Genomic DNA, 17,175 nt, shown 5'->3' on the forward strand with positions numbered 1-17,175 from the left:
AAGCTCCACTCCAAGGAAGCAAAAGCTCTTCCAGATACCGAATTTCAGAATCAGAAGCGGTCTTTCAAATTTCAAGTCGTAGCATGTTGCCCCCAAATCGTCCAAAGCACACATCCATTCTTCCCATTACTCGACAACCCACCACCCTTCATCCCACACTGATCCACAATACTCGTCAATTTCCTCTTACATTCCTCTCCATGCGTCCCAAAAGCCCTCGGATTCGCACAACCCGCTTGTCCCTGCTCATTAAACTGCGTCACAATCTTGACCACAATCCCATTCTTGACAAAATTATAATACGATCGTCCCTTCGGAATCTCAACCAAAAATGCTTCGCTGGCGGGGATATAATCCGGTGAAAGTTGGAGGTGGGAATTACAATACTTCTCAATTCCTTCGGTCATGATATCGAGAGGCATAGAAACTGCTCGTGGGTAAGGGTCGCCGCCGCAGGCGATGAGTTCTTCGGGTTTGGTTTCCATGGTGTAGACGCCGCAGCCAGAGCTGGCTGTTCCGCCGAATTTGCCTAAAGTGGAAGTTGGAGGTGTCGTGTCGCATTGATCGAGGATGCGATAGAAGGCTTGTTCGCAGGCTGATTTGCTGACGGGGAGCTGTGCATTGTCGTCCAGAATGCAAGCCGTATCGTACGTTTGTCTTGTGGTGGAATACGAGATTGTCAATTGGAGATCCGAATTGCCTTGAGAGGTCTTGAAAATGCCTGTTTGGTTCGTTGAGGGTCCAAATATGCTGTTCGCGGCTGATGAGCAGAAGCCGGAGACCAGGCCTCTTGCTTCATGATAGTTGGCTCCAGTGCCTCCTAGCAGAGGGCCAGCGCAAGATAGCCCGTTCATCTCTGCAAATGCCTGGAGTCCGGTAGGTTGTGCAGGAGAAGCGCTTCTGTACGTGGGAACCTCCTCCCTCAGTCTGCAGCAATGCTAGTCATATCTCGTGTGGAAGTCCAGTAGTGTGAGACATCATTGGAAATAAATCCCAGTCTCCAGTCTTCACACCATCCTCGCATCCCACGTTGTCGAACGCTATGCCGAACGAGGCATCCTGAGATTGCTATAAGACTCAGAACCAATTGCAAACATCGCCTTGTCACGGAGCCCTTGCAAGAATTTCTGCTCTGAGTCAAGCGGCGTAAGCAGTAGTCGTTAGCAACTCTCACGGCTACTCCCTTTTCGGTCCGCGAAGGACTTATAGTTGGCGTGCATGAAGCCCGCATGTTCCGAGATTTGCGAAAGCCGGCTCATCTCTGGCATCGGAAGTCCAAGACTTCAGCTTTAACCTTGAATTTCGAAATATTTGCATCTAGTACGGACGTCATAAGAATCTTTTCTGTCGCAGAAGGAAGCGAAGACTTGAGATTTGCGAGTTCTGGAAGCAGAGAAAAGCCTGTGCACGATTCAGCGATGTACAGTAAGATCATAAATTCCTGCTATGCGTTACTCTGCGAATCATCAAAGTCCATCTCTTGCATGGCAGAATCGGACGCCACGAGAAGCAGATACACATGCTCCAGTCAGACAGGAATCCTCGCCGCGACCCGAAAAGGGTGCGCTTCGGTATTGTACACGAAGTGGTTCACCTTTTCATCACCTGATATGACGTCCCAAATGCCTTGCTTCGGCGACTGGATCATGAACTGGTACTTGAGTACTTCCGCCAGCATGTAACTCGCCATGAAGTTTCGCTGCTCGCCTCCGTCTTCCCGCAAGACATTGGTGATACTGGCAAAGCCCGATCCAATCCTCAGCGTTTTGTTCTGCGCGAGAGAATATGCCCAAGCCACGTCTCGCCAGTACTGATCGTTTGTGGCTTGATAGGCATAGTACCACGACTCGACTGCTTCTGGCGCCTGCCCACCTCCAAGTGCGAGGTTCTCTGGGATGAACCAGCCAGCTCGTTGGTACTGATCGGTCTGATTGGTGTAGTTTACGTTGCTTAGTATCGTTTCATTCCAGCTGTAGATTGAAGGTCCAATACCGCTTGCGGCATAGCGATAGCCGTTTGCGCAGAACTCTGCGAATTGAAGTCCAGGTTCTAAGTAGCGCTTGTTCTTCAACACGGTGCTTCCGAGGATGAAGCTGCCGCCAATGAAACACGCCAGACCTTCCGAATAGTTCTGCACGACATTTCCACTGAAGGCGCCAGCCATGGTAAGGTCTGGTCTGGAGTCCGGATGGCTCAGAAGATGTTCGATTGTGGAGTCGGCAGCAGCGATCCAACGATCACTGTAATTGGAGTAGCGTTCCGGGTCATAGACGTACATCTTGATGAGGTACTCGTAGGCACTATCGTTGCCGGATGTCCAGCCACCGTAAACATCAAGTACCTCGCCAGTATCGATACTGAAGTTACCTCCTGTGAGTCCAGGCCAGATTTCGGGTGCTTTGAACCAATATGATTCCGTACGCTGCGCAAGCTCGCCATACGAAGGGTCGCCAGTCAAGTCAGATAGGTGCTGCCACTCGAGGACCAACGTCCCGACTTCGGCAAGGCCAGCACTCAAGCTACCATCTTGCATGAGTGAGTTATCGGTGAAGGTCTTGTTGTCAATGTATACGAGGTTGACAGGTATACCAGAAGAAGTGTCGAAGCAAAATTTCAATGTATCAGCGAGCGACTTGGCCTGGTCGAGCAAGGCATCCACTTTCGCGTCATCCGATGCCATGTGCTTGAAGGGGCCTTTGAGCAAGTCATATGCTGACAACAGGCCACCAAGGTAGCGAATGTTGGTCTCGAACAGACTTGTCGTCTGAGCATCTTGCGGACCTTTGGCGTTGTTCTTGGTGAAGTCGACTGTGGGGACAAAGTCGAGCACGATGTCTACAATGTCCTGCTGCTCCATGATGATCGCAGTGTCGAGGCCGTCAATGGCAGTCAAGCCCCATCCATTCCGTGAGTTGCGGAAGGAGTTGTTCTTTGGCAAAAGATCGTCGTTCGGGAAAGCATACGTGTAGTAGCCATTCCAGGCATGGCGGAACATCTCCACGATTCCATCAGCTCGTTCCTGTTGGTCTTTTGTGAAGCCAGTGTAGTCGTAGCCCATTCCGCACTGTGTTTCGTAGTCCGCATCTGGGCACTTCGCGCCATACTGGCGAGCCCAAAGAGTATCGCGCTCCAGTTGAGCTTCTGGCACTGCGACTGCTTCTGTGGCTGCGAGCAACGTGAAAGCCAATGCGGTCCACGACAGCATTTTGACGGCGACCTCGCTGGACCGAGAGACTGGCGTCCGTCTTCAGCAGGCTTGCAGGTAGCGAATGAGTCTCTTCAGCGAGTGTCGGTGGACAGTGTCCGCCAGCCAACGCCGTCGAGCAGTCACAGACAGGCCGTCTGGGTCGTTGGACGACCTCAATCGCAGGTGCGACATTGCCAATTGTGACTGCCCGCATGCATCCCTGGTGTTTCCTTGCTCGCCAACCTGGCCCTAGGGCTTGCCTCCAATGCCCACCTGGGTTGTCCGCGCTCTTCCGCATCCGTACCTCGACCAATCATGCTTGCGTGTATTGCTGTGCGCTTTGCTTCGTCGAGTCGAGGAAGAGAAAGGGCTCCGATTTGGAGTTGCGAATTGAATCGACTAGGTTCGGGGTCGCGAGTGCCGCGTTTGAAATCGAGCTCGCAGCAGGCGGCCGAATGCGCAAGTGGATCAGGAGGTTCTGAGACGGCGGCGGGCGTGTGACGATGGAGCTGCAGGTACGCGCTGGCGGCACCAGGCGATGGACAAGGTGGTGCGCGAATGTGTGCGTTGAAGTTGTCTGATGAACGGCGGAAGTGTGCTCGGTGATGCTCTTCTCCAACTCGCAGCCCGAGAGGCCGCGAGACTGATGAAAAGTTGGGTGTTCGCGTCAGCAGGCGGTAGTGGAAGGCCAGCGACACGCTGCCACTGGACATGAGCAAGCTCAGCGGCCCAGCGACTGGTTCAAAAAATAAGAATAATCTTGAATGTCACCGTAGTGACGTTTCAGAGATTAAACTGAAAAGAACAGATACCTTGGAAAGGTACAATTAGCAAGCTGTCGGAACTGTTGAGGGCATGTCGCGCCAAACTCACTACACTTGATCGTGGGGGTTGTTAGCTTGTTGTCGATGGTCGAGGAGTGTTCTGATGTTGACATACCTAAGCCAAAAGGCAAAGAGAGCTAAAGAAAAAAGAGAGGAAGTTCGAAGGGGAGAAAGGAAATTTATAGAGGGGTCGCGGGCAAAGCGCGCTAGTGGGATCAATGCTTGGCGCACTGTGATTGGCCGGCGGAAAGCAGCCCCAGGACGTGCAGGCAAAGTGAGAAGCAGCTGCTGCCTACAACCACAATCACGATATATCAACGCGCATTCACTTCGGTTGTCCTCGGACAGTGGCCGCCCGCCTGTATCTGGATCGATCTGGTTACTTCGGCTGGGACTTCGCCAGACGTTGAACCCGATCAAGTATACTGATTGCGGCAGTGCGGCACTCACGGAATGAGCGATTGGAAACCCCATTTTCGGAGTGTGTGCCCAATCTCACAGTGAAGAAATGCAATGAGCCGTCGTTTCGAGTGGACTTGGACCGCTGTGGATGACCACTCTCAAAGTGCGCCCCGTTGACTCGTCCAGGCGATGACATACAATGCCATTTATTACGGAAACGCGCAGTTGTCTCGTCTGTGCCTATGGATGGAGCAACTCGTTACATATCTCCCGTTCCTGGAATGCTGTCTAGTCAAGCGGCACCCAGTGTCGAACTATTGCGAGACGAGTTGGCACAAGCCTCCTAAGGCAGACAATGTCCGCGTCTTTCGAACTCCTCTACTATGCTGAGAAGCCAGAGCAGCGAAGGCGACATTGAATGAGATGAAAAGCCTTTTCCCACTGTCTCTGCAACCCGTTTTGCTGCAAGGCCGACCAATGTCGAAATGCAGTGGAAGCAGGCACAAACGGGTTCGCAGAGGCAGACAGCATGCTCCTCGTGTCTCCGCAACGCAGTCAAATCAGTTGGCAGCGAACGTAATGATAGACCGAGAACTCACCCACACGAATCGCTGGAGATTGGCACCCGGCCCTCGGCATTTCTGCAATGTTGGCGAACCACGAGGGCAACGAATGGTACGGCGACTCAAGTGAGACCCCAGATCGGTCTATAGAAGCAGGCAGAATTTGCGCTGCGTCTCTTCAATGTTGCCAAGCTGAGCGGCACTGGAAATAACGATGCACCAGATACTTCTTCGATCAATGTGGTGGGCGCGGCAATGGGCTACAGCTGGTCTTTGGAGACTTCGAGCACGCGTGCATTGGACACTAACACGAGGAATTCCATTACAGCTCGATGTCCAGCGCCCGGGATGCAGTAGGGACTGCCACGCAGCTCGTGCTGCTGCCAAAGCCGCTTATTGAAAGGAGCCGAAGTTGGCAAGACAACACTGAAGCTAGCCAGGTTTCGATACCTTACAGATCTGGAGAACATCAAGAACAGCATGCTACTGCTTCAATGATTTGAAACGCATGCAGTACAACGATCTTCGCACTCGAGAGCCACCGCACAATACTTAGAACGCGATCTGTGGGCGTAAGCATTGCCGTCTTCTATGATGAGCACCTAAACGCATTGCATTGGTTGCTAGTCCTAGCGCTCGCAAGCTGAATAGCAGCTTCCATTTGCAGCGTCAAGCGCTAAGCTACCGCCCGTCCCAATCCTTCCGGCCACCAACTTGCTCTCAAACTTCAACTAAATCCACGAAGGAGCGCCGAACACCCTCGAAAACAAGTATTGAATCCTGAATCAACATCTCTCCGATCAGATCAGGCAATTCAAGAACGTCATACTACAGCATGTGGCTTGTCAGCGCGGGCTGCAGGATGCATCTCAATGCAACTGAACAGTATTTGACATATTTATCTAAACATGAGTTGAAGACCAAGCATTGCCCAGGCAAGCAAGCTTTGAACGAAGCATCGGTCGCTGACAAGGTACAGTACCTGCATTTCTGAAGGCTCCATTGCCCTCTGGGATGGAGAACCATTGCCAACGGGAGGCTCTGAGACACGACAATCGTCTGGCAAAGCGCCGCTCCCGTAAGCCACGTCACTATCACTGGAGACTATGTCTAATCCCGTGGCGTTGACTCAGGTCAACGACAGCAGCTTCGAAAACCGATTGCATTCGAAGGCAAGAAAGCACCCGACGACTCCTGCTCACATATACGGTCTTCAAAGTACGATTAAACTCTGTCCCATGTTCCGACGCATAGGCTGCGTCACAAACTCGCTGATTCAAGTCCCCGGATAGCACAACGGAGGAAACGCAGAACAAGTCGCAAATTGCAATTGCATACGAAGAGATCTCCGATCTCTACGACGTATCCCTTGAGCAATCGCCTGGTGCGCTCGATGGTTCGTACGAAGCGTCGCATTCAGACGTAGCAAATGTCCAGTGGCATCAAAATGTATTGCCTTCACTTCCGGATCCCGAGCTCCAAGGCTAAAATTTCATGATAGCAAATATCGCACGATGCACTGATCGAGCACACGCCTGCTTCAACCGATTCCATTATCGACACAGTAAGCTATCACAAGCCACTTTGTTTCAGCTATGACTCTAACAGCACACATACATCTTTCCTGCCGTGGCAAGCAATTCCAAACTATTCATGCCCGGATCCCCTACTGCACAAGGCTGTCGCTCGAGGCCATATCGATGTGGTCAGAACCTTACTGGAGAACGGTGCTCGAATTGACGCAACCGATAGGTTCGGGGCACCAGCGCTGCTGGTTGCTGCACGATGTCGAGATGTGGCGATGATGGAGTTGCTACTACAGAATCATGCCGATCCTAATTGCGCAGACGCGATTGGCACAACACCGCTCGAGGTGGCAGTGGAGCTGGCTAATAATAGATAGATAGATAATTCTTATACGCCGGTCTACCTCTTTTAACTAGAGTAAGCAGTACGCTCTATATTTTTCGTAGGTGGAAAAGCCCTCGTGCTAGCACTCCGGCAGAAAAACCTCCTTATGTCTTTATATTTTATAGTAAGCTCTATATAGCCTGCTGCTTCCGTAGTTTCTAGTTCTCCTTAGGATAATTTGCGTTATTTTAATAGTTCGGATCCTTTATAGTAGTTCTCCTTAGTTGTTTCTTATATTATTAGTGCTTAGGAGCCCGATTCTCTTACCTACTAGCTTAGGGACTTAAGCCTATATATATAGTCCTAGTTTCTACGCTAGTATCTATATTAATCCTTTGTCTAACTCTTTCTTACTAGTTCCTAGAATAGGTATCTCCCTATATAAATCCTACTTAGATTTTAACCTTCCTTAGTATCTAGTTATATAACTTATATCTAGAGAAATTCTAGTTTCTATAGAATATCTAGAATAGTAGGTATCTTTATAGGTAGCTCTAAGTATAGTATAGAGTTAGATAGCTTATATTAGATACTCTACTTTTAGACTTAAAGTTTCTAGAGAGCTCTAGAGTAGAGAGACTAGTCTGCTTTAGAGTCTTCTATTTTAAATAAAAGGCTTCTAGTAGCTAATTATCCTAGTATCTATAGAAGTACTACTATTCCTTTCTTCTATTTCTATTATCCTTACTCTTTCTTATTAAAGCCTTCTCTTAAGTATACTTAGTTCCTCCTCTTTAGCCTATTTAGAGCCTAGGTTACTACTCTAGCCTTTAGATCTATAGTAGTATTTATTACGATTTAAGATTTAGTAGATACTATATCTCTCTATCTAATAGTTAGACCTTAGGTAAGTAGTACCTTAGGCTTTAGGAATTCTTAGTAGAAATTATTTCTTTATAGGCTTATAGTAGATAGTAACTTAAGCCTCTCTAACTACTTACTATAGGAAGTTTTACTTTACTTTATTCCGCTATATCTAGATAGGTTAGACCTCTATATTTAATAGGTTATAAGCCCGGGTTTATATCGTAGCTAGAAAGCTAGAAGCTAGAGGATATAATAGTAAGTACTCCTAATAGAAGTTAAGGTACTCTAGTAAGAGACTTAAAAGCAATAGTAGGATCTAAAGCTATAAAAGAGTTAGAAGTAAGAGGAGTAGTCTTATAGATATAAACTAAATAGTAGGAAGAATAGTATATATAGGTAGATAGAATATCTAATATATATTAGTCCTAAGTAGAAGAATATACTATATAGCTATATAAAAATAGAGAATAAACTCTATAAGGTACCTAGGCTAGATACTTAGTAAATAAAAGTTATAGTCTAATAATACTAGGAGTTAGTCTAGTATTTCTCTACTACTAGAAAGTAGAAGAGAATAAAGTTAGAAGAGTAGTTAGACTATTAGAGAGAGTCTTCTAAAGATAGCTATATAAATAGAACTTACTATCTATTTAAAGGAAGATCTTATAAGGCTAGAGGATTAGTTTATACTAGGTAGGTTATATTTAGTTAGGATAGTTATAAGGCAAGTTCTAGAGAGACCTACTATTAGCTAATAATACTTTAGAGACTAACTAAACCTCTTACTATTTCTAGAATCTAAAGAAGGATTAGATAATTAGGCTCTAGAGGCCTAATTAGACAACCTAATATACCTAAGATTAAGAGGAGTTATAAACCTACCTTTATTATAAATATAGTAGTACTAGGAGGTTTCTATACTAGAGAGTACTAGAGAAGTATACTCCTTTAGCTATAAATATATATACTATATATAAGGCCTAGAGTATAATACCTACTCTAGAGCTATCTAGAAGATAGAGTCCTATAAGCTCTAGCTAAAAGAGAGGAGTCTTAGTATAGTTAATCCTCTACTAGATAGTCTATCTAGTATAAAAGAATTTCTACCTATATATATACTAAGAACTAAATACTAAGATATATAGGTCCTAGTTTACTATATAAAACAAATTTATTTCTTAGCTATAGTTAGAAGAACTTAGTAATATATATACCTAAAGTTAACTCTTTAAAAGATAAGATAGAAATAAGATAAAATAAATAGTACTTTAGTAAAGAGACTATATCTAGTACTCTCTAAAGAAAACTTAGAATAATAGTTTAGAAAGATAGCTATATTCCTTAAAAGAGAAGACTTATACTTAACTATTAAGATCTTAATATCTACTCTAATAACTAATAAGGCAAACTATAAAGTAATCTACTAGATTTAGCTTTATATTAGTAAAGAGGATAAAGAGATAGTATTAGAGAAAGAGATAGTAAAGGCTATCTAGTAAGAGCTAAAGAAGAAGTATAAGGATAATAAAGTATTAGGAAGGAAACTAGTATAGTAGTACTTTACCTTTTAAATAATAAGTTTATAGAGTATATTATAAGTATAGTTAGACCTACTATTACTTAGAAAGAAGATAAGAGAGACCTAGCTAGTAATAGTAGAGGTAGTTAAATCTAAGAATAGAATCTAAGTTCTACTTAGTAGCCTACCTAAATCTTAGTTATCTATTAGAGATACTATAGATACCTAACTATACTTATTACCTAATAATATCCTTTCTATTCTAGAAGAGAAAGAAGTAGAGATACCTAGGTAATCTAAACTAGAGAGAGGATTAGAGTATTTAGCTTATACTATAAAGGCTATATAGAGATAATAATAAAAGAGAAAGAGAACAAATAACTTAGAGTTATTTAAAGCTAGGTAGTATACTCTATATTAAGAGAAGGGATACTTACTATTAAGCTATTAGTATCTAGAACCTATAAGAAGTATAGTCTTAGCTTTTAGAGATATAGGTAAGGCAAGGGCCTTTACTATAATAGAGAATAAGACTAAGAAAGAGTACTAGCTATTAAGAGACAAGCTATTAGAGGGAGTGTTACGATTTAAGATTTAGTAGACACTATGTCTCTCTATCTAATAGTTAGACCTTAGGCAAGTAGTGCCTCAGGCTTCAGGAATTCTTGGCAGAGGGTATTTCTTTGTAGGCTTACGGTAGATAGCAACCTAAGCCTCTCCAACTACTCACTATAGGGGGTTTCACTTTGCCTTATTCCGCTGCACCCAGACAGGTTGGACCCCCATATTCAACAGTATTTACTACCTAGAAGGGCTGTCCCGTAGTCGGGCATTAGAATCTTATAGTAGTTATACCGCGCTAGCGTCGTCTTCGTATTCTTAGGAGCTCTCTAATCTCCCTAGGTCGAAATTCTAGACTTTTTGTCGCCTTCTTCCTACCTCTATAGGTGCCTAGCCGCCCTATACTTTGCCAGCATAGCCGAAGCTATCTGTTTCCACCTGCGACCGCGTAGAGGTGTACAATAGGACTTCGCAGGCTGGCTGATAATACGTTGGTTGTACTGCTTCTTCGAATGGGCGCACGGATCGTGTAATGATGACTCTGCTCCACCTAAGACGGACAGAATGATTCGACTTGCCAGTATTGCACGAGACTTTAAGAACTTTCAAGAAGCCCTACGAGGAGCGGGCGAGAAGAGTATGTGGATCAAACATTGAGAAGACATTCAATGAACGACGTTTTGAATACATTATGCGCTATTGCGCCTATGCAAGACTGACCGCTCATTGGTGTTCGCTACTATCCTTCCATCGAAGCAAAATAGACCTGTCAATCGATCAGGAAAGCCGATGTCCTCTCCCCGAGCGCTCTAGACACGTCTGAAGCGACCACCAAAAGTCGGCCCATCGTTCAACCCTTCAGGCTTGATCTGATCGGCATTAGCCTTCATGAAGAGGCCGAGATTCGCAAAATCTCCTAGCTCTCGCATGGCCATGATTGCAGCATGCTTATGTTCGTTCTGGATCTTGATATAATACGACTTGTCGCTTTCCACCCACATATGGGAATCGGGAGCCACACATGTCGTGTTCTGGGGCACATCCTATTGTGCGGATCGTCAGTCCAAGCGCAACTTGAGTCTCACTGGGTCAGTCTGGAATTACGCACCCCATCATCTCTCTTCTTCGAAGGCCGACTATAAGATGCACCACTGAGGGTCGACAACTGCTCGTTGCAGCAGGTTCCAGCATCGCTAGCGGAGAACAATACATCAGTCGATGCATTACAGCAATGGAATTTTGCAGTCCTCCAAGCAACTCAACCTACATGTTATTGCAAACGACTACACCGCAGTCATTAATGTTTTGGCGGGAGAAGAACTTTCCCTGAATCATCACACCCATTCCTGAGGCGGTGTTGTAGAAGTCACCAGAGTCGTACAGTCTTGTGCCACTTTGTGAGACGCCGCAGCAGGAATTCTCGGCCAGATCGGTGCAGCCTGTTGCGTAGTTATCGCAGCCATCGTCGGTGTTATCGTTGGTATAGAAACGGGCATCGATCTCGACGTCGGCGCAAAGGGCGACGGTGGCTAGGCCGAGGACGGTCAGCAATGATGTGAGGTACTGCATCTTAAGAGAACAATTCTTGAGCGAGACTTAAAAGGTACTGAGGAATCCTATTCTGAACGCACCGACGTGCTGCATCCCTATATACTACATGCACTCGGTAGAGTAGAGCGTGTTGCCATACACTCACAAAACTCAAGCTCTACAGCACATCACACACTGAGAAAATTTGCCAGCTGTGCTTGTGTCGTAAAGGCTTCCTGCGGCTATGCGGACCTGACCTGTGGATCTAAAATGACCGTACAGGCTTCCTTCGACCAAGTTTGACTAAATCGGGCACTGATTGACCTCAGCTTGGATACACTTCTGACTGTGCAGCTTGCTCACGCTACAATGCAAGCTCATTGACGATGTAACAATCCTTCAAACTTTGAGGCTACATTGTCATCCTATCGGTCACAGGATGAGTAATAGCTTCAACAGAGCGAGCCACGGGCAATTACATCGGCATCTTGTGCTGGATACTGTCCAGTTGCAGCTTCAACTTTGCTACAGGAATCTGACAACACTGCAAAAATGACTGAGCCTTCCGCAAATGCTACTACCATCGACGAAACCATGCCTCAAGTAGAGCCAGATCCATTACCTACGCGATGGGACTATCACCTAAAGAGTAATTTCACCCTCAATGGTCAACCTGCCGAATGGGCACAAGGCTCTCCGCAGCACTGGGGATCTGAGGAGCTGGCAATTGAAGTCAACGATGCAGTGAGTATCATTGCACTAAGCCAAGACGACAAATGCATTGCCATAGGACTCAAAAGTGGACTCGAAATCTACGAGATCGATGGCGAACCTATTCGCCGACTTTCAATTCCTTCATCGCCCGAAGACTGGGTTGCGGTGCACATTGAATGGAATCGAAACCAACTCGACGATCACAGATATCAAATTGTCGTCTGCTACACTACTCCTCGCGTTCTGGGTTCTGCATTGAAAGAGGCAGTCCTCCAGGTTTACAACTTGGATACGCAAGAGTGGAAAGCCGAGGCAATACCACAGCTGAATATAAATTGCTTCAAATGGCCCAGTCGAAGCCTCAACATGATCAACGGCCCCAGCAATCGATTCCTCGTTCTATCACGAGACTCATCAAACGACCCAAAAAACAACTGCATCGAATCATGGGACTTAAGCGAACGCTCTCGGATCTGCCAACTCCCGAAACCATCCAAAGAAACACTATGGCTAAGCCTCAACCCCTCCGGATCTCTCATCGGCATCGCCTCGCTTGATCAAACTCTCAGTCTGTTCGACACACAATCCGGTCTCCTAAAATCCTCAACTCCCGCTCTCGGTGGACAAATCCACAACGCAAAATTCTCCCCCGACGGTACCAAAATCGCCTGCGCCCATTCCGGCACTCACCCCTCCATACGAATTTTCGACATGAACCTACAACAACTCCACGCAATCGACTTCCACTTCCTAACTCGAGGTCTAGCCTGGTCACCAGAAAGTAATCTCCTAGCCTATGGCGCTCAAGGCGGCCATTTACAAATTTTCGATTATGCCTCGAGAGCTATCTTGCAGAATTGGGAATTAGAGTATCCTGGTATCAGGCCTTCTCCGTTGAATGAAGTTGATGGAGTACAAATTGTTGACGAGGGAAAGAAGATTATGTTCACGACGGGAATGGAGGGAGGAGTGGAAGTCTATGATTTCTCGAGTAATCGAAAATGGCGATTTCAGCCTGGTGAGGATGAGAACGAGTTTGTTCGTGGGACGAAAAGAAGTAGACCGATCTGGTCGTCAAGACGGCGACAGATAATCGTTCTGGATGGAGATGGAGCCATCAGGTTCTGGACAGTATGATCGAATTGTTTGTTCCTTCAACGAATCATCTTCAACAGACCTCAATCGCAAAGCTAAGCTTCTGGAATCATTTGCTCGTGGAACAACTAGTATTCCCAATACGAAGCCTTCCAAAAGAGCTACACAGGACTCTTGAGCACAGCCCAATGATCAATCAACCTCGATTACCCATACCCCTCCACCCCGCCCAGCAACCCCATCATCCTCCATCTAAAACACCTTCACACTCCCCCTCCTCCTCCCCTCCGGACAAGTAATCTGCATATTTCCCGGCGGGTTACAACCCGAGCTTCCGCTATCATAATAGCAGAGATTATCTGCACATTGGCAGTCTTCATATAACATTAGCAAACTTGCACGAAGAAAAAGCAGTCTTATGGCATACAATTTTCAATTCCATTGTCCGGATCCGCACTGCGAGAAAGTATCAATTAGTGCCATGAATGGGAGATAAAAACGTGAGATGAGCCAGATAGACTTACTGATTATAGCAAGGTTGCTGTTGGGCGTGGACTGTGATAGCCAAGAGTAAAGTGTTCAGGATGAAGTGAAGGAACTGCATATTGGACTCTTTTGGTGGGAGAGATTTCAGTGGGCAGGAAAAAAGGGGGACTCGTGGTTTGATGGGTCGATGTGGATGCTGAGCTGTGTAGGATATACAAACTGTTGCAATATTTGTATTTCCAGTCACCTTTCCTTGGCGCCTACTGTTGACGGCATGCTTAATTCAGTGCGAAACTTTCATGCTCCTGCGCCTCACTACTCGGTGCAAGCGTGATGGAAAGGGATGTGAGCACGCAGCTGCAGAGTCATTTTAGCGGCGTTCCTTTCTAGAGCTGAGAGGATCTCAGAGGAACATCGACAAGGAAGGTAAGGTGCCAGCCGCACAGCTTCAATGTAACGCGAAGGAACAGGTATTTTACGTCACCTTCATTCCGCCAGGATATGATTGCTTTCACAATTGCCGAACATGATCCAATCTCAACACGTAAACGATCTCTGCTCACATCCGTGGTACTGGCTTTCGTGGCGGTAACAACGGAGCAGCACTCTCTACCAGCCCTTCATGGCCTCCTGTTGCAGACTGATTACGATAGTACTGAGTATCGTGCATCGTTTCCAGTCGTGCTGTCTCTTCCATGCCTGCTTGCCCTCTCCTGTAGGCAGCCTCGTCTTGCTCGACTTTGGGTGGCGAGTACGCAGTATACCGAACAGCCCCATGGCCATAAGTATCAGCATCATAGTGAATACGTGTCTCGCCAGAAGCATCAACACGTTCCACAACGGGTGCAATATTCTTCTGATCAGCGGGAGACCCAATTGGCGTCACCTTATCCTCATTTGACCACTCTGCGTGACCACCATTGTGCAGAGCCATACGAAGGAGCTGAAGCTTGCCGTCCGCGATCCATGCGAGACGTTTGTGTCTCTTGTCACCACCGGGTCGACGATTCTTCTGAATGCCGACGCACGTGTCGATGACCCAGGATGTAAGTATGATGATGCAGCTGACGATAATGACGATGAGCAGGCCTGCCATCGAGAACGACTGGTATTGCGCCGTACTTCGCATGAGTTGTTGGTGACATAGATCTTTCATTGCTTGGGCGCCAGTGTAGTTGAGCGACCCGACTGGTGTGTAGAAAGGCGAATCCTTGTCCATCTCGCCCCATTTATGATTTGGCATTTCTGCGATTCGGAATTGCAAGTTTGCGAGCGCGGTCTGATACCATCCTTCGACTTCTTTCTGCCACTGATTGTCGGGTAGAGGGCCGGAGTATCTCTCGTATATCTGATCGTATGCGGAGACTGCCGACGGACCTTGCGGGTAGATGACTGTGTAGATATGCGAGGCCCAACGAGCGTAGATGATCCTTTCTACAGTTGCAATCTGCTTATCATTTAGCTCGAGCGGGTCGAAGCGAATCGTGGTCATGCCGTCCAGTGGGGAGCATTTGCCGGTTGCTGAGTTGCAAAGTCGGAGCTGATCTGTACAAGCGACAGTCGTGAAGTAGTGATCTGGCTCCAAGTAGGTTTGATTGTCCAATGTGCCCTTGATTGGGTATGTACCATTGGCTGAAAACATGGGATCGAAGACGGGCTCGGTGTATAAGACCTTGTTGGCGGCGAGAAACGCAACTGTAGTATCTGCATCATCGAATTTGAGCTCATCGATTGGTTGCCAGGTGATTTTACTGCCGGCATTGTGCCAGAAAGGACTACAAATGCGTCAGCAGAGGTGATTGGAGCAAGACGTTGCTCAACCTACTGTATCGTGTACGCAATGGACTGCGTAGCCTGCACGATATTGTATTCCCAAGTGAAGTTCTGCGATCCCACACTGCCCAAATTTGCGCGTATGACAGCTTGAATGGCGGGCAATTCGTCGTATGGATTTCGAACAAGTTCCTGAAAATCAAAATCTGCAAGAACAGAGCAAGTCGACACGATTTGAAACCCAACGCGGTCTTCCTCCTTCGCATTGACCCCCAGGTGGACGTGCGAGTCCAGCAGTCCCGTGTCCATGCGCATTGCACCGTTGTCACCTAGGGTGCACAGTCCGGCGAATGGGCAGCTCGCGGATGTGTCAGCTTCGTACGGCAGCTGCTGTATTGGGAGTTGCGAGCAGCCCGAGGTCCCATTGGGTCTGCCAAAGCACCGATCGACGTATGCTCGACTTTGGCGGATATCATCTGAAGGTTTGCTTTGGTGACGGAAGAAGGTGCCGGGTGCGGTGTAAGCGGTCAGGCCGCAGGCAGTTGGTTTGAGCAGCACTTGATTGCTCTGGTATGCTGGCACGGCAACCTTCGCAACCAGGATACCGGCCGCAGTGAACGAGAGAACAACGGAGAGCGGAAACAGCGCGAGCACTACTGCTTTCGAGAATGCCTGTGGGGAATTCTTTCGAGATGCCCAGCCCGTATTGACGATCTCAAGCACGCTTGCAACGGAACTGCCAGCATTTCGAAGGATGACTTGTAACTGGCGAAAGACGGCCGTTTCGGGCCCGCTCCGAGCGCGATACTGATGCAAAGCACATGCTATGATAGTCCACAGCGACTCGCCCGCCACCCTTACCAGGAGTGCAAGCACTGCGATGAGGATGGCACCGCGTTCTGCCGTGACAGTGATGGTCCAAGCTGACAACGTGTTTTTCGAATGGTTCATCCATGGTCTGTTCAGGTAGATCGGGTACTCTCCAGTCGTATTGCCGCTGACATAGCTAGCCATGTTCACGTCAGCTTGGACAGCTGACGATTGTCGCGTCTCAATGGGCAGAGAGTCTGAAGACGTGTACAGGCTGGCTCAAAAAGATGAGTTCTGGGGATGCCTCGATTTAGCGCAGCTGACCGTACATATCGTGCATTTCACAGCTGGACAGTCATGCCAATGCTGTGGCGGCGGCCTCTTCTCGCATTCGCTTTCATGCCAGGCTCTGTGTGCAGCTCGATACAGTGGCAGACAGCTGTTTTCGGCCCCGTGCAATAGGAAAAAAGCCTCGCCGACCTCACCCCACTCGTAGAAGGCCACAGAGTTTGAGCAAACGTCTGGAACCATGCTGACTACACCATTCCCTCCAGTATGGAATCGAAGCTGCAGCCACGCCCAGCAAGCCACTCAAGTCCTCTGACAACTCAGCACTTGGCATCGTCGCATTCGTGTTGCTGTCCAGCGTATGTATCAGCCAGATACGAGATGAAGTCGACCACCATGATGAGTGTTTCGTATGAGCGTCTCGTGTAAGAACAGAAGACTCGAGAGTTGTTGACAGTGTTTGGGACAGATTCGACAGGAGTGCAGTGGATGTGGAAGGTGAAGGTGGAGGCGTGCGGGCTCGGCAGGCTCGGGCCGGCGTCGTGCCGGAAAGTGCGCCTCGTTCTCAAAACTGCCGCGAAATGTTTCACGGAAGTTGTTGAGACGCGTGCCTGGCTTCACGTCACACAATCAATCTGGTTGCACACGGACTGCACCTGCGCCGATTCAGCTCCAAATGGCTTGTACCACAATATGCCCTGCACA

At 47.5% G+C, this 17,175-nt stretch overlaps 5 protein-coding genes across 5 annotated transcripts; 1 reads left to right on the plus strand and 4 right to left on the minus strand.

Moving 5' to 3' along the window:
• Window positions 1-71: 71 nt before the first annotated feature.
• On the minus strand, window positions 72-854 carry RHO25_007530 (uncharacterized protein; the record flags this gene model as incomplete). The annotated part of the gene is made up of 1 exon (XM_023599714.2): window positions 72-854. One exon carries the CDS (start codon window positions 852-854, stop codon window positions 72-74), a length of 783 nt encoding a protein of 260 aa, XP_023448840.1.
• A 674-nt stretch (window positions 855-1,528) lies between these two features.
• RHO25_007531 (uncharacterized protein) lies at window positions 1,529-3,205 on the minus strand (the record flags this gene model as incomplete). The annotated part of the gene is made up of 1 exon (XM_023599715.2): window positions 1,529-3,205. One exon carries the CDS (start codon window positions 3,203-3,205, stop codon window positions 1,529-1,531), a length of 1,677 nt encoding a protein of 558 aa, XP_023448839.1.
• A 7,378-nt stretch (window positions 3,206-10,583) lies between these two features.
• On the minus strand, window positions 10,584-11,343 carry RHO25_007532 (uncharacterized protein; the record flags this gene model as incomplete). The annotated part of the gene is made up of 3 exons (XM_065602954.1): window positions 10,584-10,817; window positions 10,883-10,967; window positions 11,042-11,343. 3 exons carry the CDS (start codon window positions 11,341-11,343, stop codon window positions 10,584-10,586), a joined length of 621 nt encoding a protein of 206 aa, XP_065459026.1.
• Window positions 11,344-11,856: 513 nt separating this feature from the next.
• RHO25_007533 (uncharacterized protein) lies at window positions 11,857-13,155 on the plus strand (the record flags this gene model as incomplete). Its single annotated transcript, XM_023599716.1, has 1 exon — window positions 11,857-13,155. The coding sequence occupies one exon, from the start codon at window positions 11,857-11,859 to the stop codon at window positions 13,153-13,155; it is 1,299 nt and encodes a 432-aa protein (XP_023448838.1).
• A 1,003-nt stretch (window positions 13,156-14,158) lies between these two features.
• RHO25_007534 (uncharacterized protein) lies at window positions 14,159-16,386 on the minus strand (the record flags this gene model as incomplete). Its single annotated transcript, XM_023599717.1, has 2 exons — window positions 14,159-15,374; window positions 15,425-16,386. The coding sequence occupies 2 exons, from the start codon at window positions 16,384-16,386 to the stop codon at window positions 14,159-14,161; spliced, it is 2,178 nt and encodes a 725-aa protein (XP_023448837.1).
• Between the last annotated feature and the right edge of the window lie 789 nt (window positions 16,387-17,175).

Source organism: Cercospora beticola, chromosome 5 (genome assembly GCF_033473495.1).
Source record: "Cercospora beticola chromosome 5, complete sequence".
Taxonomy (NCBI): domain Eukaryota; kingdom Fungi; phylum Ascomycota; class Dothideomycetes; order Mycosphaerellales; family Mycosphaerellaceae; genus Cercospora; species Cercospora beticola.